This window comes from Balaenoptera borealis (assembly GCF_965194805.1).
Source record: "Balaenoptera borealis genome assembly, chromosome: 2".
NCBI lineage: Eukaryota > Metazoa > Chordata > Mammalia > Artiodactyla > Balaenopteridae > Balaenoptera > Balaenoptera borealis.
In genome coordinates this window covers 101,005,964-101,032,793 of record NC_138867.1, presented here as the reverse complement: position 1 = coordinate 101,032,793, position 26,830 = coordinate 101,005,964, and the positions used below count along the sequence as shown (strand labels likewise).

The 26,830-nt window shown below is 34.9% G+C and overlaps 1 protein-coding gene across 1 annotated transcript in view; it reads right to left on the bottom strand.

Annotated features, from left to right (window-relative positions):
* PRR16 (proline rich 16) overlaps positions 1–26,830 on the bottom strand; it is a 174,607-nt gene that overhangs the window by 33,519 nt on the left and 114,258 nt on the right. Inside the window, 2 exon segments of the mRNA XM_082378422.1 lie at positions 25,545–25,577; positions 25,580–25,642. Coding sequence (XP_082234548.1) covers positions 25,545–25,577; positions 25,580–25,642 — 96 coding nt within the window.

Genomic DNA, 26,830 nt, shown 5'->3' with positions numbered 1-26,830 from the left:
CCAGTAAAAAGATTAGAAGGTAAAGTCCCAGAAAGTAGGATAAAATGACTGAAATGGAAAATAGGAAAGAAAAGATAAAAACATTGTAGGGTCAACCTGGGACATTCTATAACCAACTCTTAGGAATTATCAGAAAGAGAGAAGAAAGCTTGAGGAGAGAGCAGTATCAAAAACAATATGTGAACACATCTCAAAACAGTAACTTATACTAAGTACTCATTGAACTATGCATATAGTCATTCTTTATCTCATGTAAGCCAATCATAATCACTGACCACATACTAGTCAGAACATAATGCTAGGCACTGGAGAGAAAAGATGAGTAAGATAATGTTTCTGCTCTTCATGATCTTATTTATGAAAGAAGATAGACATACAAAATCGTAATTACAATATGATGACATTAAGTATAACAGTAAACGTTTGTAAGAGGTCTGTAGGAGAGCACAGGAGGAATACATAATCCATCCTAGAGTTAAGCTGGAATTTCACAATGTAACATTTATGTGTTATATTTATGAGTTAATACAGTATTGTCCCTTAATTTTTATTTTATTTTAAATCATTTCCCATAAAATGCATTTTGGTGTTTAATTTAGTGATATAAAACCTTTATAATCTATGTAATCTAAATGCCATTGAGCAAAACCAAATAATCTCACTGCTTTTTTTAATTGTGTAAGTGTAACATATACAGACAAATATAAAAATCCTAGTACAGCTCAATGAGTTTTTTCAAAGTGAACATAGCCTTGTGACTAACAGAGACCAAGAATCTGAATATTACCAGCACCCCAAAAGATCCTTTGTGCCCCTTATAGTCACTGCCTTCTCCGGAGGGAAACCACTTTCCTGACATCTAGTAGTATGGATTAGTTTTACCTATCCTTGAGCTTTACAAAAAATGGAATCATATTCTATATGCACTCCTGTACCTAGTTCCTTTGGCTGAATATTATGTGATAAGATATTTCTACATTGTTGGATATATAGTTTTATTTTAAATAAACCCTTTTTTATAAGGAATGTTTTCAGATTTACTGTATTTTTATGAAAATAGTACAGAGAGTTTCAGCCTGATTTTCCCTATTATCAGAATCTTACATTAATATGGTACATTTGTCACAATTAACAAATCAATATTGATACACTGTTGTTAACTAAAGCTTATATTTACAGAAATTTCCTCAGTCTTTCCCTAATGTCCTTTTTCTGTTCCAGGGTCCCATCTAAGACACCACATCACATACAGTCATGATGTCCTTTTAGGCTTTCTTGGTTGTTATAGTTACTCAGACTTTTCTTGTTTTTCATGACCTTGACAGTTTTAAGGATTATTGGTCAAGTATTTTGTGGAATGTTACTCAATTGAGATTTATCTGGTGTTTTTCTCATGGTTAGACTGAGGAAATGTGTTTTTGGAAAGAAGACTGCAGAGGTAAAGTGCCATTGTCATCACGTCATATAGAGGGTATTTACTATCAATATGACATCACTGTTGACGTTCATCTGAATCACTTGGCTTCAGATAGTGTTTGTCAGGTTTCCCCACTGTAAAGTTACTCTTTTTTTCTCCCTTTTCATATTACAAAGATAGTAATATATACGAGAAAATAACAAGCTTACATAACTCCAGAGCATAGCATCTTAACTGCTGTACTACATAGAAACCTACATGACAAGGACATTTACCACAGATCCAATGTATGATATCTATGTAGAATATAAGTCCAGAAAACACAGACACCATTGTAAATGTGTTTTTCTCACAGAATCATCTAAATTGATTGTCAAAATAGTTAATTAACTTGATCTTTAGATCAGTGTGTATCTATAGAAATAGTCTTAGACTGCATTTACACAAAGCCAAGTGAAAGAACTAGAAAGTAGTCATATAATTCATATAAAAGTCATCTGAAGATCTGGGTTAGTCAAATTTTGGATGATTTTTAAAAATTTTTTTATTCTTTTTGTATGTGTAGACCTAGTTACAGAGTTTCTAAAGAAAATTTTCCAAAAATACATACCACGTACTATTAAGAGTTGCTATTACAAACACAGAAGAATGCTGAGGGAATTTATCCATGGAAGATTATAATAGATTACATTATTTAATGTATTAAGGAATATCTTATTGAGAACATAATTAACAAATAAGTTGTTGCTATCATTTTATCTCATAAGACAAAATTTATAAGTTCAGTGGGACATATGCCTGAAGAATACGTAGTGTTAACTCTTTCTCTAGTTTAATGTGTAAAATATTCTATTACCCTAACAACCCAGAAAACAACATACCATATTTTCTATATATTATACTGTAAATTATATAATATACCCTCAAGTCTTAAATGGCATTCGGTAATTTAAATTACTTTCCAAATGGCCAGTGGCTGAAGTTACATCTTTTCATTTTATGTTTAAACCCAGTTTTCATGCTCCTTTTTGAACTGAAGTAAAAGTAAGACACTGGATAACTCATATCTCCTGTACACTCAGTAATAACAGAAATGGCAGCGATCTTCAAAAAAGATTCTGCTGTCTTCATCCATCCCCGAGGCAAAACGACTCTTGATCTTCATGCTAGCTTTGAATTATGTGGGCTGCCCTGACTGTCATACACCATAAATCTGAATGATCAATCTAAATCAGCAAGCAATACATTGAAACCTTCTTAGAAAAACTTATGCCATTAAAATTCAATCACCTTAAAACTGATATTCATACTGAACTTCAAAAGAATAGGAGAAAACTATATTGAGCTAGAGCTAAAATGTTCCCAAGTTAATTTTCTACATGACTTAAATTAGATCTTCTCCTAATCCAGGGGTGTCCTGGAGCCAGTTCATACTGGCTTGCAAGAACCATTTGTTAATTTTTTTTGGAATTTGTGAGCGTATTGTTAAACACAGACATTATTAAAAATTAAATTATATAAAATTACAATTAATCATATTAAAAACAAAGGTAATAAATATTCAAAACTCTTCAATCCTAACTGTACTATTATATATATCCTTGAGGTCATTTACATCTATTGTGTGTGGTAGAAATTCTACATATGGTGTGCTACTCTGCATCTCTTCCCAATTCCACATTCAGTGACATCAGGTTACTAGTTTGAAATAAGTCATATAAGTCATGGTGGGAACATTTACACCATGAAAATAAGAAAAGAAGCAAATGTTATAAACCAGGGTTTTGCCTACCCATCTCAGAGAACTAGTGGTTCAACATTTATCAGCACACCATCAACCAAGCCCATATTTAACCCTCTCCCTTGCTGACTCGATCTGCAACCCCCTCCTCAAATTTCTTTGTGTTGATTCTCTTTAGAGATATTTGTTTTGGGTAAACTTTCAGCTTTGCACATCACACTGATTCATTTAAAAATAATAGATATTTTTTCTTTTGAGAGAAAAGTAGAAAAGCAATGCCATTCCAAAAAATCATTTCTCAGGGAGAGAGCTTCTATGTGAGTTTACCAAATTGTTAATGTAAAGAAAGGTAGGAGAGCTTACTGATGGTAGACAGAAATGGGTTTAATCTATTTTACTACCTACTACACTGGTAGCATATTTAATCTAAGGCTTGAATCCTTGTTTCCTAAAAAACAAAAAAACAAAAAATGTGGCGATACCCTATGTTATAGAGTTTTTGTGATGACTACTGTGAGATAATAAACATGAAGTTGCCACAGATGCTCAGTAAATATCACCTATTTTTTTATAGTGCACACCTAGGTTTGGCAATGTATCACCATTGTGAAAATAGAAGCTATGGTTCAAAAATATCTAATGAGTGCAAAGTAGATTAACCTTTTCTAAATTCTGCTTGCATATTTATACTGAATATATATATGTATACATACATACATTTAGCAGTGTTCCTAAAAACTTCTCATATTTTTCTTCATTATCCAATTTCAGTAAATTGCTAACCCATTCCTCTCCAAAGTGCTATATCTAATAGTGTAATGAGACCTCTCAGTTCTACCTCTGTAATGTGACTAAATATGCATTTATTGCTGTTTCATTTCTCTGGTAGTACCTAAGTCAGGATCTCAATACTTCTCCTCTACAAACAAACAAAATTATGTAACCTGGTAATTTCCTCATAGTACCTGTATATACCAGTTGTTTGTAAAGTACTTTAGGAGATGATATTAAGATGAAGCATGACACTCAGATACTTTTACAAAGGCCTGCAACATCTTCTAGGCTGTATAGAATTAAAAAGAATTATAAGTTTTTAAAGAGGGTTCAGAAGTCAGCCAAAAGCAATTACAGATTATACAGTTATCTATGGATAACTCTTTTAGAGACTTGAATTATTAAAGAAATAACCTGAAGGGTGACATTACAATGGATGTCAATAAGTTAAGGCCTAGTAGTCAAAGGAATCAGTCAAATGCAGTCTATCAAGCCACACACCAAAAATAAATGAGCTTACATTTTGGTAAGTGATTAATTATATCAAAGTGTAATTATACACAGAAAAATTTCTTGGCAGAGGCTGATATTTATCACCCAAATATAAAGTGACTCTTTTTATGAACTCTTTTTTAAAAAATCTCTTTGAAAACTAAGTAGATTTTCATATATCTGGAATCTTTTAACTGTCATCTACTTGAAGATTGGAAGACATCACAAAGCTCTTTTGCATCCTACAAATATACGATTGATGCCATGACACATATGGGACAGCAGTTGAATACGTAGGGGCAAAACTTGTCCATGTAGTCAATATTTCCTTCTTAAAACTTCTCATCCTATGCTTTTTCTGTCAGGGCCTTATTCTAATTCTTTACTTAATCTTAACTTCATTTTGAGGTTCATACAAAAGTTTCAGGCAGTTGTCTGAGCTTTCTTGACTTATTTGCTAATGATGTCTCTTTTACCTGGATCGTCCCCCTCTTGCAAGCTAAAAATTCTACAAATTCTCCGAGGCTATGCATTCATTCTTTCATCCGTTTAGCAAAGAGACACGCACTGATGAATAAGATGGTCATTTTTCCTATCCTTATGAAGTTCCAGTATGGAGGTAACAAAAGAAAATTTAAAAATAATTTAAAAATAAATGGCTGCAATTGTGATAGGTGCCAAGATGGAAAAGTTAGAGGTAATATTTTCTAAAAATCTATAAACAACATGACTGAAACGTTTTTGACTCTTTATCCCTCACAACCACAAAGATATCGTGGTCATTTGTTCCTCCTGTCTCTAAACCCCACATCATTCTTTTATTTCAATAATATTTTAATAATTGTTCTATATTTATCACACTCTGGTCTGTATTACACTTATTTGCAATCTGAACTTATCCTCCTCTTTGGGGGATTGTGAGCAACCCCTGAAACATCTATTCCTCTCAGATAATCAGTCTAAATCAATCATGGTCCCCACAGTAGACAATAAGACATAAAGGGGGGACTGCTGGGCTGCCTCCAGGAAAAAATATCCTCTGTCTTAACAAAGATAACCGCAAGATTACATGGTATGTTTTTTCTTCTTCTGGTCATTGATATTCAAGATGCAATGCCTGGAAGTACTGCAGATAATTAGTCATCAGAGTGAGCATGATACCAAAACCAAGGATGACACAATGGCACAATAAAGGAAGCTTGCCTCTTGATGATATCATTGGGCTGCTGAATGAACCAATCCTGGGGTACCCACAGACATACCTATCCCAGAACCTGTTATTAAGTGACTTTCAAATTCCTCTTTCTGTTTAAGCCAGTAATTTGCAGCAAATAGTGGTATATTACATTACTAGACTGTAAACATGCTCAGGATGGAGGCTATGTCTTTTTCATCTCCATTATTTTAGTATCTGGTGTAACTTTTGCTCATAGTAGCTGGTCAAAAATAGTACCTGGGAAAATTAAAGTTGGATTTCAACTGAAATATTTTTCATTTATAGTGTCTCATTTCTGTGTGTTTGTGTGTGTGTGTGTGTGTCCAGGTTGTTAAGCACTACACAGTACGAGCTTTAAAGTGTCAGCTCAATTAGAATGTGTTTCCTATGATGCTATAACACATGGGTTGAACACGTATGATGCTATAAAAAAGACAAAGAGAAAAAGTACTCAATTTTGTTCATCTTTCCTTCACTAAATAAAGGATTCATGTCTTGTTTCCATAACAGGCCATAAACACAGCCAGGTTATCTGCAATTTTTAAAGAAAATAGAAAAGGTCTAAGTGTTAGAGAAGTTGAAAATATTGAACACTCTCCAGATATGACAAGACATACAAATGTTGGTAAGGCACCTTAGTAAGAAGACAGCCATGGGGATACATATTTGATTTTAGTCAACAGCTGGCTTTAGATGAATAGATTGTTGAGATGAATCTTTTTATGATAAATGAAAGTCAGGGAAGAAGGCTTTCCATCAAAGGTCTCATTTCAAGGAATTTAAATTACCATAAGGTTTATAAACTCAAAGTATAAACCAAGAGACGTACACAAACAGTAACATTATTTTACTATATGAAATATCCTTAATGGCAATGTTCTATCTGAGAAATAGATAGGCATCATCCATTACTCAAAAAAAGGAACAGGAATGACTTTTCAAATGGCAGATCAAATGAAGAATATGACTATGCATCATAAAAAATGAGGTAGGCCTGGTCCTCAGCTCAAAAGTTTATGAAATATGTGACCCAAGTGACAACATTAAATGAAAATATAAACGTGATTCAGTTTTTCTGTTGACTCAGGTGTAAATGCAAGGGCTGGCTGTCACATATTCTGGAAAGCCCTGCTTGCACTCCCTGGGCGTGTTAATCTGCATTATCTATCTGCCTTATACATCTTTAACTCCCATCAGGCTCTTTTATTAAGAACATGAACAAAATTAAACATCATTTGTTATAATACCAGCGTTTGACATTTCCCAAGCTTCTTATTCTTAGAATATTTGAACATTGCCTTTTGCCTCTTTTCCACAGCAGCCCTGCTAAAAAATCAGAGCTCTTCAGAGGACCGATATTCCATACACTGGAGTCAAATAAAACTAATAGCCAGCATTTATTAAATGCTTTCCCTGTGCCCAGAATTAAGCCAAGCACTTTATATACATTATCTCAATGAATATTCATTATGAGACAGTTATTACCATCCCTATTCCCCAAAAGTGGAAATTGGAGATTAGAGAATAGTTAACACACACAGATAGTAAGAGAACGTACAGGTCTGGAACCCAGGTCTCTGAGTTCTACGGCCTCAGCTGAGATGCTTTAGCCCCAAAGCCACCCCCACCCCCTACTTCATCCAGATTTACTGAAGCCTTACCTGGAAAAGAGATCACCTGCTGAGCTTACATTGAAGGTTCATTGGTCCATTTTACACTTTGCGGACATATTCTGTAATATCCATCAGGTTCTTAGTATAGATATTTAAAATACACTTTAATAATTTTGAGGTAAAAAAAAAAGAGAAATCACTACTGTATACTTTACAATTTACTAAAGATTTGTAATACTTTGACCAAATCAAAAGGGTGAGTGAATCTTTTTTTTTTTTTTTCAACCATGATTCCATTTTCCAGCATTACTAAGTCTAAACAGTTACCTGAATGTAACTTGAACATAACACGATCAGAGGTGGTGGTTTTGACTATCCGTGCTCACAGTACAATCACGTAGAGAAGAGAAAGTTTAAGTGGGCTGGAGACTGGGCAGGCTCTTTTCAAATGCCTTAAACTTACAGGTAATAAACTAAAGAAGCTGAAGGAGAAAGTTTCATATCCAATATACATCAATTTAAGTTTTTTTTCTTGTTTTGTTTTCTTACCTAAATGTCTCTTCTTGCTTTCAATCATTTTCTTATCAACAAACTTACATTTGAATTCTTACTCTATTTTAAAAATGAAGGAACATATCACTATATCAAATATTTAACATTATATTTCTCGTTGAAATTAATTTAACTCTAATTATAATAATTCAAAAAATAAGTTACTTGTTCATTCAGGTTTCAAGTATTTATTAGTGATCCACTATAGGCCACTCTAGTCTTATGCTAGGTACTGAAAAATCAAAAATGAAGACCTAGTTACTGACCTCAAGTATCTTAGAGAAACGGATGTGAAGACAAAAGTCACAAAGTGATATGCTATAGAGGTGAAGGTAAAATGTAGTGGGAACATATATATAGAAAAGGAAACTTTTAGTGTGTCTAGAGATGAGAGGTGGGAGCATGACAAGGTACAGGTGATGCTCACTGAGCATCAGATGATGAGTACCCAGTTGCTTGGGGCTCTTGTCAGAGGGTCACATTCTGGACAGACGGACCAGCGCTCAAAGTGAGAGGCATGATAGAACTCAGCATAATAGTGAAGTAGCAACAGTTCAATGTGGTTGCAGCAGGACGTGTGACGATGCAGACTGCAGGACATGAGCTAAGACAGTTGGATAATTAAGGGTTTATGGATAACCCAAGGGAGCTTATAATTTTTTCAATCATCAATGGTTTTCAAGCTGCACTCTGTTCCGCACTGGAGATACACCGCGGTACCTTATGTCACCCAGCAATGCATGAAGGGAAGAACCTCTCTGTGGTCACTGCTCTCTTACGTTCCCGCCCCATACATTGAACCTCACATCTAATCAACTGTAGGTAATTGAGATTACACAAAATATCATTTGAAAGAGGAAAATATCATTTGAAAGTGCCCATTAAAATCAGGTATGAAAGTCACTGTTATGGGAAATAGGCAGCTGTTGAGGAATTTTTAACGGGGAAATGACAGGTTCAGATTTGCAGGTGAAAAGATCAAGAGGACCAGTTGGTGGCTGACAGGACTAAGACTGATTAGTGAAGGTGCTGTCCCAAGTGTCCAGGTGAGAAATGGCGACAGCCTGAAGGGACAAAAGAACAAAGGAAGGGATAAATAGTAGAGAAGCTTGGGAGGTAGCACAGACAAGACTTGCTGAACTATGACATATGGAGGGTGAGGAGGAAAGGAAAGTTAGGGAAGGCAGCAGCACTTCTGTCTGGGGAAATGGGTAGACAATATGAGGCTTACCTAAGAGGGAAGGATTGAGGTGGCCGGGGGCAGGAAGCGTGGAGAACCATATGGACTCAGTATTTCACATCCTGGCTTTGAGGTTCTGGGCACAACCCTATAAATATGATCAACATGCAAAAGGATGTCAGCCCTGAGGTCAGGATTGAAAACTACCCTGTGGGTTCACGTTAATGCTCTCCTCAGCTCCGTGACGGAGAGTGAAGTTGCATATGGATGATCTGTCCCTGGCATGTTTTCCAGAGAGAACAGTGACACCTTCTTATACTTGCTGTTTGCATCTGAAGGGATGAAAAAGTCAACTAAAACAGAAGTAAGCTTAAAGTGTTCCTACATGGCCAGAGGCAGATGGAAGGATGTTGTTTTCCACTCTAGAGGCATGCATAGTGTTCTCATGCAGAAACACTGCATGAGGGTCGTTCCTCACATCATGCAGGACGGTGTGACACTGTGACAATGCCACCTGGAAGTGGGGTGCTCCTCTTCCAACCATAGAAAAGCTGGAGAACTTAAAGGAGGAAAAAAACATTTCCTTCCCTTTCCCATACAGTCTTTAAGCGCTACATAGTACTTACATATTTCTGTCGCTGCTTATCTAACTGCATTATAGTTATTAGTTCTGCTTGCCTCAGCCATTAATCTGTTAGCTCCACCAGACCAGGTACTGTAACTTTTTAATGGTTGAGTCTCTGGCCATTACACACTACCTGGCACACAGTTCTCAATAAACATTTGCTGAATGAATGAATTTAGAAGATTTTTTTTTTTTTTTTTTTTTTGCATACAGAGAAGACAGGTCATATTCTGCTCAGCCTCAGCATAATTTTAAACTAGAGGAAAGTTTTGTTTAGCTCCTCGCTCTCACTGACTGTCTTTGTTTGCTTGTTTGTTGCTACCATCTTGCTCCCTTCCTACCTCCACCCCTACTCTGTTCCTCCGGTTGCCAAGGCATTGGCCTTACAATGGCCTCTTTTTTAAAATTTTAGGCAATAGCTATTTCTCTTACTTGTTGCCTCTAGGCTCTGCAGGAAGTCAGCCAAATCACTGACAGCCAATTCATAGACAGCCAATTCCCAGAACGGCAAAGTGAAAAGTGCTTATCCAGTAAGCTAGCTCCACCTAAAGGGTTAAAGCCTAGTAGTGGTTTTATTGGTGAAAGATTCAGGCAGAGGAGCAGAGGAGATGAGTCGTGTTTTGTTCTATTTTGTCTTGTTTGCTTTTTTTGAGATTAGTGAGGTCATTTGACAATACCCGTTGTCTACTTTTTAATAAAGATGAGAGTTGGCCAAAAGTTATCCTGTGAAGAAAACAGTAGGACAATTCATGTTCTACCTTTGGCCTCACCTAGCACTCCATTCCTAGGTACATGCTGTCATTCTAGATGTAATTCCTGTTCTCTATCCACATATAAATGATTAGTGCATAAATAAAATGCAATCTTTCCTAAGGTCATACTGCCTTCAAAACTGCTACTGCACTGATGGTGAATTACAAAGTCACTACACAGCATTAGAAGTACTACCTTCAGGAAACCTTTACGTGTGCCTGTCTCATGTTTTTCTTTCCATATGGAATCAGATACATTAATGTCATCGATGTAAACATCCTTGGCGTATCTACAGGTCACAGGTTTAATTCAGTCACATTGATTTAAAATGATAATGAGAATATTTTAAGGTAAGAAATGCTACCATCATTTCGGGGCTTTGGATTTTGAGCATATGAAAGCTTTTCTATATAATTTTTCACTCATCTTAGTCTAGTCAGTTAACCTACAGAAGAAAATAGAATATTATATACATCGATACGTTATAATAGGAAGCAAAATGTTCTTCCTATTCATTAGAAGTTTATTTCCATTTTTATAATCTTCTTAATATAAAACTGATTATAATTAAGGTTTGTTTCTTTCCTAACAATGTTATGATTGAAACAAAGTACTATAGCTATAGTAACCAAAAAATTTAAGTAATATTAAAATAATAAAAATAAATTAATTGAATCCAAAATCATAATTAATTATCTTACATTGGTTAATAGGTAATCATTATGTATAAAATGGCTAAGCACAAAAAAATAAGCTACTTACTCATGGTAAATATCATTTGTTTGCTTGTTCTGAGTTAGTGGAAGGCACAAATGCTGAATTAACTCACTAGATACTGAAGTTTGAAATAAAATCTGTTATTTTCCAATAATAACAAAGTAAGAGGTATAATGATTTCAGAGCTCCTTGAATTTAACTGCATTGATAAGATCTTGGCTTCAATGCTATGAAACACGTGCCTCAGCTCCTCTGAAACAACATCTTCCATTAGGATTGAAGCATTTGCCACTGATCAAATAGTCCATTATATGGGGGTCTTTATTATAAACTGAATAGCAAGAGAGTTGCCCCATTTCTTCCTAATCAGATAGAGAGATAGAAAGGTAGACAGATAGAGGTAGAGATATTTCTAAGATAACTATTACACCATAGGCTCTGTATATTTTGGGGTTTATGTGTTGGGATGTGTGTATTAGAATGTGTGTGTCTGTTGGTGTGTGCGTATACTAGGTTGCGTGTGTGTGTGTGTGTGTGTGTGTGGGAAGCAAGAGACAGTTCAGAGTAGTAGTTCACAGCTAGATTGTGGAGTCAGACTGCAGATGACCTGGTTGCTAATCCCAGCTTCACTACCTCCTAGGTACATAACTTTGAGAAGGAGCTTAACCTCTCAGCCAGCCTTGCCTTTAAATGGCATCTTAAGAGAATTTCATGGACTTGTTAGAATTAAATGAGTAAATAAATGGGAAGTCTTGGAACAGTGCCTGGTTCACAGTGTTATTACTTATTGATTACCATTATTGAAATTCTTCTAACCTCTATGTGTCATGAATTTTCCCACAAAATATTGGGTCAAATACATTGTTTAGACAGCTTTTGCATACACGTATGTTTGAAAATATCACATTGCTAATAACTTCATGAATGACTTTGGTAAAATAACCTGTCTGTGATGCCATTCCTATATTTTAAAAAGGGTTACTGTGATGCCTGCCAACATCGGAGGAGGAGTTCAAGAAGAATTAATGAATCAGGCTAAAATTTCTAACAAAGAGGATGACATAATATTGATGACAAAGAGGATGACATATTACGGAATCTCAGTTTTTTTTGTTTTTTTGTTTTTTGCCTTTATGTGTTACTTTACACGCATTTCAAAGCAAACCAACAAAAAAACTGCTAAATCAGGGTTCCTTTTGAGAGAGATCTTTTTAAAAACTGTGTGGGAGAGAGTTGAAAGCAGTAAAAAATATAGGATGACATAAAGACAGAGGAAATAGATTCATCTAATAAGAAAAAAAAAGCCAGAAAAAAGCAATACTCAAATGGTAAATTACTTTCTTTTCAATCTATTTCTTTTCATGCTCTGTAGAAAAGTATTCCAGACTTCTATTATGTATGTACATATAAAATTAGGGCTCTTAAATTTGCCCCAGGATCATCCATTTTAAAATATCAGCTCTTATTTTACTATGGTGATATAAAAAGATGAGGTTGTGTCTATTTGGAGTCCAGTAAATTCCCTCTGAAAGTTTATATTTTAAATAAATCTTCACCATCCCTTATTCTATTATCATTTGCTCCTTTATGATGAGTCAAGTCCCAACATTAAAAAGCTGTTTATTTGTGGGTGAACACTTAACATTACTGAAAACATAGTTAAACAACTGAGGGATATGGGAGACTTCTCTTTCTCACAATATACCAGACTAGATGGATTAGAAAACCTGAAACTTTTCATGTGGTACATATATATAATGGAATATTACTCAGCCATAAAAAGGAACAAAATTGGGTCATTTGTAGAGATGTGGATGGACCTAGAGACTGTCATACAGAGTGAAGTAAGTCAGAAAAAGAAAAACAAATATCACATATTAACGCATGCATGTGGAATCTAGAAAAATGGTACAGATGAACCAGTTTGCAAGGCAGAAATAGAGACACAGATGTAGAGAACAAACGTATGGACACCAAGGGGGGGGAAGGTGGGGGGGGGACAGGGGTGGTGGTGGGATGAATTGGGAGATTGGGATTGACATGTATACACTAATATGTATAAAATGGATGACTAATAAGGACCTGCTGTATAAAAAAATAAAATTAAGTTTAAAAAAAAAAGAGAAAGAAAACCTGAAACTTCTCTAAAACGCATATTTAGACTTGCTCAAAAAGAAAAGGAACCAGCCAGGTGCCAGAAACAGAAATGTAAGCCAATGAGCTGGTACAGAAACAAACCTTGTGCAAGGTGACTGTCTGCATTACCAAGGGGTTTGGGGCTTGGCACTCTCACAGACCACAGATAATGGAGTAGCGACACCTGCATCAAAGCAAGATGCTAGAAGAGCTGTATCTCTGTGAAGGGGCAGGCAAGAAAAAACAAACATACCTACTGAAACTAGAAGACAAGGACATTTTCCCAAACCACTGGTGATGGGAAACAAAGTGGTTTTCTTTGATAACTTTTTAAAAAACTTTACCTGGGTTTGGGATTCAAATTTATAGAATCTGCACAAAATGACTGTCCCAAGCCAGGGAATTATAAACACCTATCTAGCAGTGAGCTAGTCATAGCACAGAAGCATCTGGAAAAAATAGAGGCCAGAAGATCTTAGGAGGTTTTAAAGATTTAGATGAACTTATAATCAAATATGACAAAATGTATAAGGAAACAAACCACTATAACTGAGAGTTACACAGAGAACAGACAGCAGGATTAGAAACGCAAGCACTTAATATAATAACAAAAGATAAACTGTGAAATAAGCACGTCTAAAGTGACTAAAAGCATAAAAAATAAACATAGAATAAGATACTGTATACAAATGTAAATAAGCTTACAGGCAAATTAAACATCAAATTAAACAGTTAATGAGGAAAACGAGAAAAAATACATGAGGAAATAAAACAGAGAAATGTAAAGATTGTTAAAATATTAAAAAGTTAAGAGATGTAGATGACAGAATAAGAAGGAACATTTAATAAAAGTTCTGAGACAGAGAGGGAGGGAGGGAAGGAGACAGGAAGAATGAAAATAAGGAAAATGAGAATAAGTTAATATTTAAAGAAAGAATGGCTGAGAATTTTCCAGAATTGATGAAAAACATGAATCCTCTGATAGAAGGGAAAAATGAGATGTGAGTGTGATTTGAAAATAAAATGCAAGTCTGCGGTCATCATAATGAAATGGCCAGTGACCAAAGAACATAGAAGATCTTGAAAGCAAACAGAGAGAAAAAATAGATTAACTGCTAAGAAGTTATGCTAAGTTATGCTGACAGCTGATTTCAGACTTTTCAACTGCAACAGTAGAAACCAGAAGATAATGGATTAATATTATTAAAAGACTGAGTGGAAATAACTATTTTCCTAGAATCCTATGCCCAGTAAATGATCTAACATGAAGGAAAAAACAAATATTTTTCAAAATGAAAATAATCAGCGTCTTCTACTAGTTGTTCTTAACTAAAGAACTAAAGGACATGTTTTAGGACTATGGATACTGACCCAGAAAGGACTGAGAAGAAATGCTAAGCAAAGATATTGGGAAGCATCAGAAAATCTAAGTAAGCATTGCCAGTATAACAGAATAACTATACTAATGACCTCTTTAGGGCATATAAACCAAAATGAATGTAAAATATTGAACCATAAAGTAGTGAGCAGAATTAAAACATTCTAAGACCCTTTTGTTGGTCAAGAAGCTTATAGAAACACTTCTAGGTATGTTAAATTTGCATTTTAGAAATGCATACTTGCAGAAATCAAGAATGCATGTTAAAAAGTAAATGCAGTCTCTAAAGAGCAAGAAAAATAGTGTGTATTTCAAACAAGTTGAGGGAATTCAACAATGAAAATCAGACGTCCCTGCCTTTAAGATGCTTACTGTTGGTTGGAAAGACACAGATACCATTTCACACAAGAAAGGATAAAAATCTGTTTTATTCTAGAGAAAAACAATCTCTTTTGCCTGTGTTTTAAGTCCTTTCCCCTTTACAGCCTTAGGCGGGTAAAGAGTTCCAATAAACTTACATGTTTCCTAGACTTTAAAAGGCACAAGTGCTGGGCTTTGCCAAAAACACATAACAGAAACAGAATCCATTATTCAACGTATGTGCAGAGAGTCTTAACAAGTGTCTGCAAACTTGCCAATACATGTGCTTTACATTAAGTCCACCACACTCAGTCTCACTTATATCTAAAAAACAACCGTATTAAAAGCAAAATAAAGGTAACCAGAGAAATGTTTACATGGTTCCCATGCATACTGTTTTCTGAAAAAGATACCCATCTTTGTTCCCTTGGTGTCAGCACATCAGTTTCTGAAGGCGAAAAAACATGAAGTGAAAACAGGAGGACTGCAAATAAAAAACAAATCATCCAGGCTTGATGTTCAGCCTTCCAGGGAACAATCCATCTTCATGTGTAAGGAACATAAACTCACAAGAAGATAACAGAACAACTGAAGAAATGATTATAAGTCACATTTCTGTTAAAAGAGGACATATACCCAGCAGAATCAGGACAACAGAAAGGTGATATAATTAAGAAATATAATTGTACTAAGAATAGATCAAGAGATATTGTTTCAAATAACAACAAAAACCACTAACTGTTTTTTTTTCTTTCTTTTAAGAGAGGGACTAAAAAGGAAGAGAATGGATTTCTGAGCTTCTGACAAATCTGTGTTTAACAATAAGTTGTTGAGTCCATAAGAAATGGACTGAGATCTAAGGCTTTTAAGCAACAGGAAATGTTCCAGTCAGAATATTCCTGGGGAGGAATAACTTGGAGGTACATCAGAGCCCAATTCTACGTTTTGTAAAAGCAGCAGTGTCTCTCTTCTTTTGTTTCAATGTATGACAAGCCAGCACAGCAGTTAAATAATCTTTAACACTTCCCTAATTTTTCCACAAAGCTTGAAGTCTGGGAATGAAAAATGATGCTCTCAGGAACATTATTTTTAAATGGGTATCGTGATGGGTGATCATACTTCCTCCATCTGCTCATTATAAGATGCCTGATAATGCACATCAAAGACTATTATAATGTATTAGTTACAAGTCATATTTTAAACCTGTTATTACTTGCAGTCCCAACTTACTACATGATGTTAAGAGAATCTTACAAGATGATAGTAAGGAAACTGCTTAGGAACCCAGCTATGATATCTACTATGGATCTAAAAAAATCATCAATCAGCACTTATTCAATATCTATTTCAAACAAGGAGTGCAGAGTATTAGAATCACATATGGATCATATGTTCAGGAAAACTGAGTACTAGGCCCATATCAGACACATAAAAGTTACCTGACTTGGACTTAATCCCTTTATGTCTCTGTTGCCTTATTTGCAAAATGGGGGAAATAATAAGTGAATGACTTGTATTCCTCATAAAGTAGAAATAAGTAAAAATCTAAGGATAGAACATAATGAAATTGGGCTGTTGACTATAAAGCAGTATATTAATTACCTATCCAGGATGCAGGTAGCAGGTTTCCTCTACCTGTGCTGATATTCTTCTATGCATGAATCTAATACCATGATGAAAATTGCATTTAAACATTTTCATTTGAAGAGACAAGCTTTAAATGAAGTATAGAAACCTTATTTATTTCCAAAGTCAGCCACTCGGTTTATCACATCAAAGGGAAATTATGTCTGTACAGAATTCTAAACACTTCCTATTTTATTGCCAATTTATTTTTATGCTAAAGGTAAAAAATGACTTTTTATCTTTTATTCATTAAATTATGGAGGGAGAGCATATAAATGTAAAAATTACAATGGATTATAAACTTTTGAACTTGATTTTCAGTCTGCTTTACCTTCATCACTAAACTACGGTCCAAGACACTAAATCCCTGGGCCATGATCCAGTTTGTTTGTCTCTTATTAACAGCTTTATTAAGGAATAGTTCACCCATTTAAGTGTAGAATTCTTTTTTTAGTAAATGATTTTTAGTAAATTTACAGATTTGTACAATCATCGCCGTAATCCAGCTTTAACATTTCCATCACCCCAAAAAGACCTCTCATGCTCCTTTGCAGTCAACCCCTATTATAACCCTTAGTCACAGGACCCCGACACTCTACTTTCCAGCTCTGTCAAGTTGCTTTTTTTTTTTTTTTCCAATTAATTTTTATTGGAGTATAGTTGATTTACAGTGTTGTGTTAGTTTGTCAATTTGCTTTTTATGGACATTTCATATAAATAAAATCATACACTATGTGGTCTTTTCTATCTGCCTTCTTTTATTTAGCATACTGTTTTTGAGGTTCATGCTTGTTGTAGTATGTATCAGTAGTTGGTTACTTTTTATTGCTGAATAATATTCTATGACATGAATAGTTTATGTTTGATCTAATAATCGGTTGATGAACATTTGAATTGTTTCCAGTTTTTGGCTATTATGAGTAATGCTGCAGTGGACATCATAGTTCAGTATGTAGTGCTTACTCAGCCTTGGGGAAATTGGTACTCATATACACAAACCTTAAATTTAGACTTTCCAGGTGCTCCGTCGTTCTGAAGTTTCCACGTGAAGAGAGAACAGAATTGTAAAGTGTTTCAGAGCACAGATTCTGGAGTTCTGGAGTTGGGTTCCTTGGGTTTGTAAACCAATTCGAAATCGTACATTCTAAGTAAGGCAAGTCATTCATTAACTTCCTTGGTTTCCTTCACCGTAGAATGGGGATAATGACAATGGCTCCTTTATAAGTTTAAAGTGAGGGTAAGATGATGCAAAACACACTTAGCAAAGTGCTTACTAGATGTTAACTATGCACCAAATCATCATTAAATAATTTTTTAAGAGATTAGTAATGCTATTAAAATAAACTATTTAGAAGATTTCTGAATCTATTTTCCAACTAAGAGATAAAAGTCTTATTCTTGCTTCATATAGTTTAATTATCAAGCACAAACACCATGAGTTTTTATATGGAGGGTAGCAAAATACCTTTTTTACTGTCTGGCCATTACCACATAGTCATTGACTGAGGAATAGTCTCTAATAACCTCTTGCTCCTAGATAGAGAACATCACTGGATTCAAAGTAGCAGAATTAGATTTTTACCATAGAAAAACCATTCTTCCTGCTATCACATTCTCTTGAATGTGACACATGATAGACACATGAGAAGAAAAGGAATAAAAAATAAATAGAAAAGCAATGAAATGGCTTCTATAGCTTAATTTAATTATTTAACAATATATAGTGCATATTATGGACCAGGAAGAGTTCTGAATTATTTAAAAATAGTAATGAATTTAATCTTCATAACAACCCTATGAAATAATCTATTAATTATCCTCAATTTCAGTTGCGATAACAAGGCACAGAGAGGTTGAGTAATTTGACCAAGGTCACACAGCTAGAAAGTACAAAGCTGAGCTTCAAACCAGGCAACCTAGCTCCAGCGTTTAGTTCATGCCACTATGCTTTGTTACCTCTCTTAGTAGAAGACAGAACATCTGACTAAAGTGGACAGATTCCCAGAAAAGACAACTAGAAGCACAATCAGATTTGTTCTACACACAGACCCATTTCCTTTAATCATATTATTTGATTTACTTTAAGTCACAGGGAAACACTTCTTTCAAAGATGTGTAAAACAAGGAAGGTATAAATTATATCTCACTTTCAGTTTCATCTTAAACTCCCTTGCCCATTTTATGTAAATGTAATAGTAGAAAGTCAAGCTTTTCAAGTTCATACATGAGGTTCTTTAAATGCCTGAAAGGATCCCTAAGCTAACCATATGAACATACTCTGTAATCAATCACTCTATCTGTGAATTGATAGAGTAATAGACCCTCTGGAAAACACTCTCAATTTTTTAAAAATCTTGTGCAATTTATATTGTTCTTGGAAGATCTTAGTCCATATCAATATTTTCAACTTTTTAATTATTCAAACATTAGGTACATACTTATAAAAGATAAAAACTTCATATAAGTGAAATACAGCTCTACATTAATATTTTAAAGGCTTTGAAAAGTTCTGATGTATATAAACCTGACTAAATTTGTTTAATGCAGCACTCAAACTATTAAAATAATGGAGTCTACTTTTCCCCTATATAACACCATTTTACCTATACTGGAAAATAGGTAAAAAGTGCTCTAGACATCTAAGCAATCCATAACCTATTAATGTAATTATTTCTTATTCTTCTGATGAAACCTTATTCCAATACAGTCTTTGAGGTCTGAGTCATGAGAAAGATGACAATAATATATGATAGCATGAGTAAGTGTAAAGATGATAATAGAGTAACATTCATTAACATTATTAGGGGCTTATCACACTGCAGACATTGTATTCTACATGTTTCATCTCACCTAATGCTCAAAACAATTCCAAAAGGTGAGTATTTATTCATTAATTCTCATTTTACAAAAGAAGAACTTAGTAACATGCCAGAGCACACACTTATTAAGGGGTGAAGCTGGGCTTCAAATTCAGGCATTCCAAACTCAGAATTCATATTCCAACAATTACACACTTAACTGCCTTCCACTGTGTCCCAGGCAACCATTTCACTTACACGTGTAGAATCCTTATTACTAGGAATAAACTAGGAAATAAGCATTACATAAAACTACCAAGGAAAATCTAGGAAACAGCAGGTATGGTTTATTCATCACAACGTGTTTATGTTGACTCTTGATACTTTTGTTATTATAAAACCTTTCCACATTTGTACGTCTCTTCTTCTCTTTAGTAAGGAGTCTGATGAGTAGGACTTTTTTCCTTCTTCCCTATCCTAAAACAACTGCAGTGACAGTATATTTACAAATGGTGATATATTCTGTAAATAGTTGAAAATAATAAAATGTCTCTGCAGTCAAAGCACTATTTTATGTTACCTTTCATTTTTCTTTGTAAGGATCATTCATACATTAATACCTAATTCCAAGATATAAAATGTGTTGTGTTTGTGAGTGAACAGTACGTGTTTTTTGTTTGTTTGTTTGTTTTCTCCCTACTGCATACTTTTCAAAGTGTTAACATTAAGTTTCTATAAATCAAATTCTATTTTGACATACGGCCTTTTAAATGGCAAAAAGGAAACCATGAAAAAAGCACTAGATTTAAAGACTGCAAAAAGTTGCTAAAATATGGAATGCCAACTTCTAAGAAATGCACATTTTTCATGCTTTGTTCTCAGAAGACAGTATCAAAGTAATGAGTAAGACATTTCTTCAGCTCGCTGTAGCTTTTTTATTTCTTGGTAACCTCTTTAAAGCATCTGAGGATGTAAAAAGAAGAACAAATGGATCTGCAGAGAGAAATTTTTTTTCTTTCACTACATATCAATACTTATTGTGCCATGACTTTTCTAGATGTTGAGGACCCAGTAATGAAAAGGGCAGATGAGGCCACTGCCCTTAAGGAAGTTACATTTGACAGGCAGGAACAGTCAACAAATAAGGAAGCAAATACATAACAAGATATCACAGAGTGGTGAGTGCTGTGAAGAAAACTACAGACAGCACTATGAAAGATAGTGGTGTGTCAGGAGGGTTAAGTGCATGAGAGGGATTTAGAAGCACATACAGGGACAGCCAGAGTCCAGACTGGGTGGTCAGCAAAAGTACTTCTGAAAAAGGTAACACAGGAACTGACACTAAAAAGAAGAGAAAGAGCCAGCTATGTGCATGCTAATTGCAAAGGCCCAGAAGAAGAAATGAGTTTGGGAAGCCCAAGGAACCCAAAGGATAGCTTGCATGGGAGAGTGCCAGGCAGGGGCACTGGAGACCAGTAGGAGATGAGTTCTGGGGTTAGAAGAGATTACAGTGGATGGATCACAAGGTAAAGAGACTGAAGCAGCTCTAGTAGCAATGAGGAGCAGCTAAAGTTTTCCATGTGAGAGGACACTGAACCTTTCACATTTCAAATATCTGACTTTTGCTGCTCTGAGGAAAACGGATTATAGGAGGGCAAGGGAAGAAGCAGAATCTGGTTAGAAATATGTGTAAAGGCAGTCTAATTAACCTAAATATCCATCGATGGATGAATGGATAAACAAGATGTAGATATACACAATGGAATATTACTCAGCCATAAAAAAAACCAAAATAATACCATTTGCAGCAACATGGATGGACCTAGAGATTGTCATACTGAGTGAAGTTAAGTCAGACAGAGAAAGACAAATATCATATGATATCGCTTATATGTGGAACCTAAAAAAATGGTACAAATGAACTTATTTACAAAACAGAAATAGAGTCACGGATGTAGAAAACAAACTTATGGTTACCAAGGGGGAGGGGAGGAGGGGTAAATTAGGAGATTGGGATTGATATATACACATTACTATATATAAAATAGATAACTAATAAGGACCTACTTGTATAGCACAGGGAACGCTACTCCATACTCTGTAATGGCCTATATGGGAACAAAATCTAAAAAAGAGCAGATATATGTATATGTATAAGTGATTCACTGCGCTGTACAGCAGAAACTAACACAACACTGTAAATCAACTCTACTCCAATAAAAATTAATTTAAAAAATAAAAGATGAGGATAGCTTAGATGGGCACAGTGGAGATGGTGAAAAGAAGGATTTAAAATGTATTTTGGAGGCATATTTGACAAAACTTTCTGAAAGACTGGACGTGAGGGGTGAATGAAAGGGAGGAAGCAAAAACGATGCCAAGAGTTTTGGCCCAGGCAACTGGTTAGATGATGGAGGAAGTAATGACATAGAAGAAACTAAACAAGAAATTTCTGGGTCTGAGTATTGATTCTTAAGTTTTGCTTTCGATATCTGAAATGGCAATTAAACATCCAATGAAGATGTTGAGTGGGTTCAGGGAAAAGTTTAGGGCAGGAGATAAAAACTTGGGAGTCACTCACATATACTTGGTGTTCAAAGCTATGGGAACCAGATGAAATCAGCATGGGAGTCAGGGGTGGGGAGGGAGAGGACAAGGAAGGGAGGGTGGGAGGGAGACAAAGTGAGAGACCAAGTGAGCATGGGTGTATGCACAAGTACTCAGACTAAATATCTGGGCTACTTTTAGATGCTGAGGAAGCAAGAAGGATTCAGCAAAAAACACTAAGGAGAGGTAGTCAGTGAGGTAGAGGGGAAATGTAAATTCACCTGTTGCATGAACAGAACCTTCACAGATAACATTCTAACAACCATAACCAAAAAGTGCTCTCCGGCAACTTCCACCTACAGCATTGCCATTGTAGCAAGTTCGCCGAACTACATCATAGGACTACTTGTTTGCCGGTTGAGGTTGGATGTAAACAATACTTCCCTAGAACAATTTCCACAGTGTTTTGATTTAACAACGAAATCAAGCAACTCCATCTCACAAGCACACTTCCCCACAGGTTATCAATCATTGCACTTATCTGGGGGAGAACTGCAACAGAACCATGAACCTGACCTTCCTGTTTCACCATCGCACCCGCTGGCCTTGCTGTCACTGTGCTCCATAATTCTTCGCGGTTATCACATTCAAGGTCATTTTTGGGACAAATAAATTTAAGATAAATTTCATTCCGTGTTTTCTTCTGGATTTGCACAATCTTGCAAAAGTTCTTATAGGTATTTCTCCTATTCTTTTCATTTCGCTAACTAAATCAGTAGACTTTGCCATGGCTTGCCAATTCACTGTGCATTCCTTCTACAGAAATTCCAATGACTATTAATACTTATTTCAGTTTTTGAGCCACATTAAGTTTAGCTTCTTTCTACTGTCACTATTCATCCTTATTTCATAAACTCAGTTTATTACTTTGTATGCTCTCTCTGATTTACCTCCAACTCACTTGTCTTATCTTGTTTATTTTTCTAACTTTTCTGCTACATTCTGAACATATCAAGGGCAGAACTGTGTCTTACTAAACTTCACATCTCTTATTTCTAGCATGGTGCCCAGTACAAAATGCATGTGCAATAAGTGCTGAATGAATTAATTAATTAAATAATCTACTAGATTAGTTCAAATTTTTCTTTTTTTAGTTTGACAAAAATGATAAAGATATAAAAAGACCACTTTATTTTATTTTAAATTAGACCCTTAGGATAAATTTTCCTATTGCTGAGATACACCGGTCCCCCAAATTATCCTACCACCCTTTTATTTGGACATGTAATTTTCATTAGTATGCTAGCATAATAAGTTATTTTGAGTGACAACTGCTATTCAATTGACCTATGATTTTTTTTTTTTTTTTTTTTTAATTCTCAGGAACTACGAGTGTGGTTAAACTCAACAGCAACATTAAATGTTGGATTTTTTCTTTTGCTCAACGTAGCAAAAAATTCTTATATTTTAAAATCTGAAGCACCTACAATTATTATAGAAAGACACTGCAAATCTTATACTACTATTTTTACTAGTCAACTGTCAACTTTGTAATTGCTTCAACAGTGAATTAACCATTTTTAATCAACTAAACTCTGCTGAAGAAGTTAAATACTAGAACTGAATATTTTTTCTAGAAACATTATGAGTTTGAGAGGTTCTATCACAGTCTGACAAGTACACCAGAAGTATAAAGGCTGCAAATCCTTCACTGGAAAGAGACAGATATTGTTTGGATGTAGATAATCGAGATTTTATTTCAATGAAAAAATGCTGAGCCTACAGTGCTCTGTTTTTTCTGCACAACTCATGTCAACAGAATACATGAAACTAAATCCTTAATTCTATGGTCCATTTAGTTAGCTGAAGGTCTTGGGAACTCAGATTAAATAAATGACTTGCAAAATATTAACGAGCAAATTAATATTAGAAATAGAATTTGAATTTGAGAAATCTTCATTTCTGGTCTTACATTATTTTCACCACATAATCTGATCTTAGATAAGTCAGATAGCTAAATGGTGAATTCATATTACTTATAAAGAAGGAAAGGAAAATGAAAAAGAAATTATAAGTATTTCTCCATGGATCAGGCCTATCAATATAGACATGGACAAAAAAATATATATATATATAGACATAGACAGATCTTTTTAATCTCTTTATCCTGATTTAGTCAACAACTTATCCTTACTTTCCTTTCAGTATATTCTTACATTTACATAATGCCCTATACTTTCTAATTTACTTATGTCTAAAGTAGAATTTGATTAAGAAGACAAGTGTAGCTTAATTCCAAATAACATTTCCTCTTATTTTCCAATTAGGGCATGTAAAGATAAAGACTTAATTCACAGCACAGCTCCTAACTGTTAAAAACAGTATGATTACTACAATTCCACAAATGAAAACAGTTTACTAAGTACATTATTGAATTCACTGTACACTAATATAGCAAGTTTATTTAATAAGCTCTCAAGTACAAAATCAATATTACTCAGAGGAATTCACTTCAAATAGAGTATTCCCAAATGAATGAGAAAAGCATGTAACTGTTTAAAGAAAAACAGTGATTGTAAACATGTCAATATATCCCCAATATTTGACAGTGTCCAGACACCCTTTATTTTTGGTTTTAGATAGAATAAATTCGCTCTTCGAATTAAATAGTTGACTGATCACAGCATCTCTCAGATTTATCTAGATGTGGAAAAATTTAGTTTCATACTAACACAAATGATAAATAGAAATATGGAAATAAATCTATCCTATATAGATAGAATCAATGAAATTAAATTATTGCTTCAGAAGCATCAGGGGGTTAATGAGCAATAAACCCATACTCTTTCATACATAGAAAAACACTGAGACCAATGAAACCTTTATTGGCAGCCTTTTATGGTGGGAAAACAGAAAACTGCAACAAAAGAATGCCTTGATTTTACATGTTTTTACTTTAGGAATACACATCTGTTAAAAGTAATGGTCCTTCTTATGGTCACATATGGTGTAGGCACGACTATCCCTAAATTATGAATGAGTCTTATGTACCACAAATCAACTATTCAGAAAAAAATGAGCATTAACTCAATATTTGATTCTTAATAATCATATCATTTATATAATTTTGTTGCTTTTTAGTGGTGAAACATTACTTTCCTATAGTTAATAAATATAACTTATCAAAATGTAAACTACTTTTGTTCATAGAAAACATGGATATTTTAACACAAACTCGTTAATTCTGACACCTTGGAAGTTAAATTTTGCAATTTAAAAACACCATAAATGTTACTTAGAATATTTTTAAAGCCTTACAAACAAAGAAAACATTGCTGAATTTCATGATATTATTATACGTATTTCCCTTTATGGAATTTAAACATACAACACAGACTGAAATATGACAATTTATATGGTGATAACTAGTATGTGATTGCTAATCATCTTATTTATGGTCATTATTTAATAATTTTAATATTCAAAGAGATCTAATTATCAATTGTAACTTTTGTGTATATTCCAAATAACAAATTATATAATGGACTTGCATGTGTCTTAGAAATGCAATTACGTGTTGTCTAAATTCCTGTAAACATCATGTCAAAGTAGAGCTGACCTTCTCGGGCATTTCCTGGTGTCCTGTTGTCACTGTCTGCCTGCAGCACTGTTTCCCTGTTTCATCATGTGGGGAGGTGGGAGTAGGTTATGGAGCTTCTGTTAAAAAAATTAGAGAACTTTTAAAAATAGTGTATTTACTTTAGACTTTCTAAAACACACTGAACTGAACAGGTGCAGGATATGATGAAGAGGGGGGTGGGGCATTAGTCAGTATGAAGGAATAGGCTGTACTGATGGAGATGTACACATGAATGGAAGAGAGGAGGAGTTAACATGTAAAGCATGTATATGGAGGAAATGCACGTGAAGGACTACATAACGTGAATGAAAACATAAAAATTGCAGGATAGATAAGTCAATCAATCAAGTCTTCAAGAATGGTCCCTGAGCATCTATTCTTCCTGAGTACAGAATACTAGAGCAAGTCAGTGGGAACTTTCCTGAGATTAACACTTATTCATTAATAAATACTGCTTTAGTATTGCTGCCCAGCGTATCATTAACACAGACAAATAAGGACCACCTCTGGGAACAGTAATCAGGAAGAGAAGGGGCAGTCAACCATGTCACAAAAACTGATACAAATACCCCCCAGTAGTGTGGTGGTATACAGTAGGCTCTGGAAATGAGAGAGCTATCCTCAAATATGTGAAGGGATGCCTTGTCTCAGGAAACCTAGGCTTGTTGGATGAGGTGTCAGTGGGCTGAACCAACCGCAGAGAAACTACAGTAGGTCATGGGAACCAAAGACTACACTAAATCTGAGTCACAGAGTTGGTTTCAGCAGAGGCAAAGTGATCTCTTGGCAGTGACATTGTCAGGACTGTAAGTAGAGAGCAGTGAGTACAGAGCCCTGGGCCTGTGAGGTCTAAGTACTGAGCCCATGTCCATGAGTAACACTCAGTCTCCAAGTGTACAGTCCCTCATTCCTGCCTTAAGCCTTTGGTAATGTGTTCCCCAAACACTGCAGTTGCTGTACTTGAGACATGTTCAAACTAGGTATAATTAAAAGGACAGGAGTTTCAGTCATTCAGTTGGCACAATCATTCACTCATTCTCTCACTACTTATAGAGCCCTATGCTTGGTCAGTACTAGGAATGCTGAGATGAGGGCACACATTTCTCAGCTCCCTCCTGCTTCCTGTGCTATTACTGATTTTCTTCATCAGTAAGAACCTTGATAATGTAGTAGAGAAAAAGCAAAATTATACATATGAATAAGCTCAAGGTGTTTAACATCATCATTCATCCATTCATAATGAATGCCAATTCATGAAATACTTA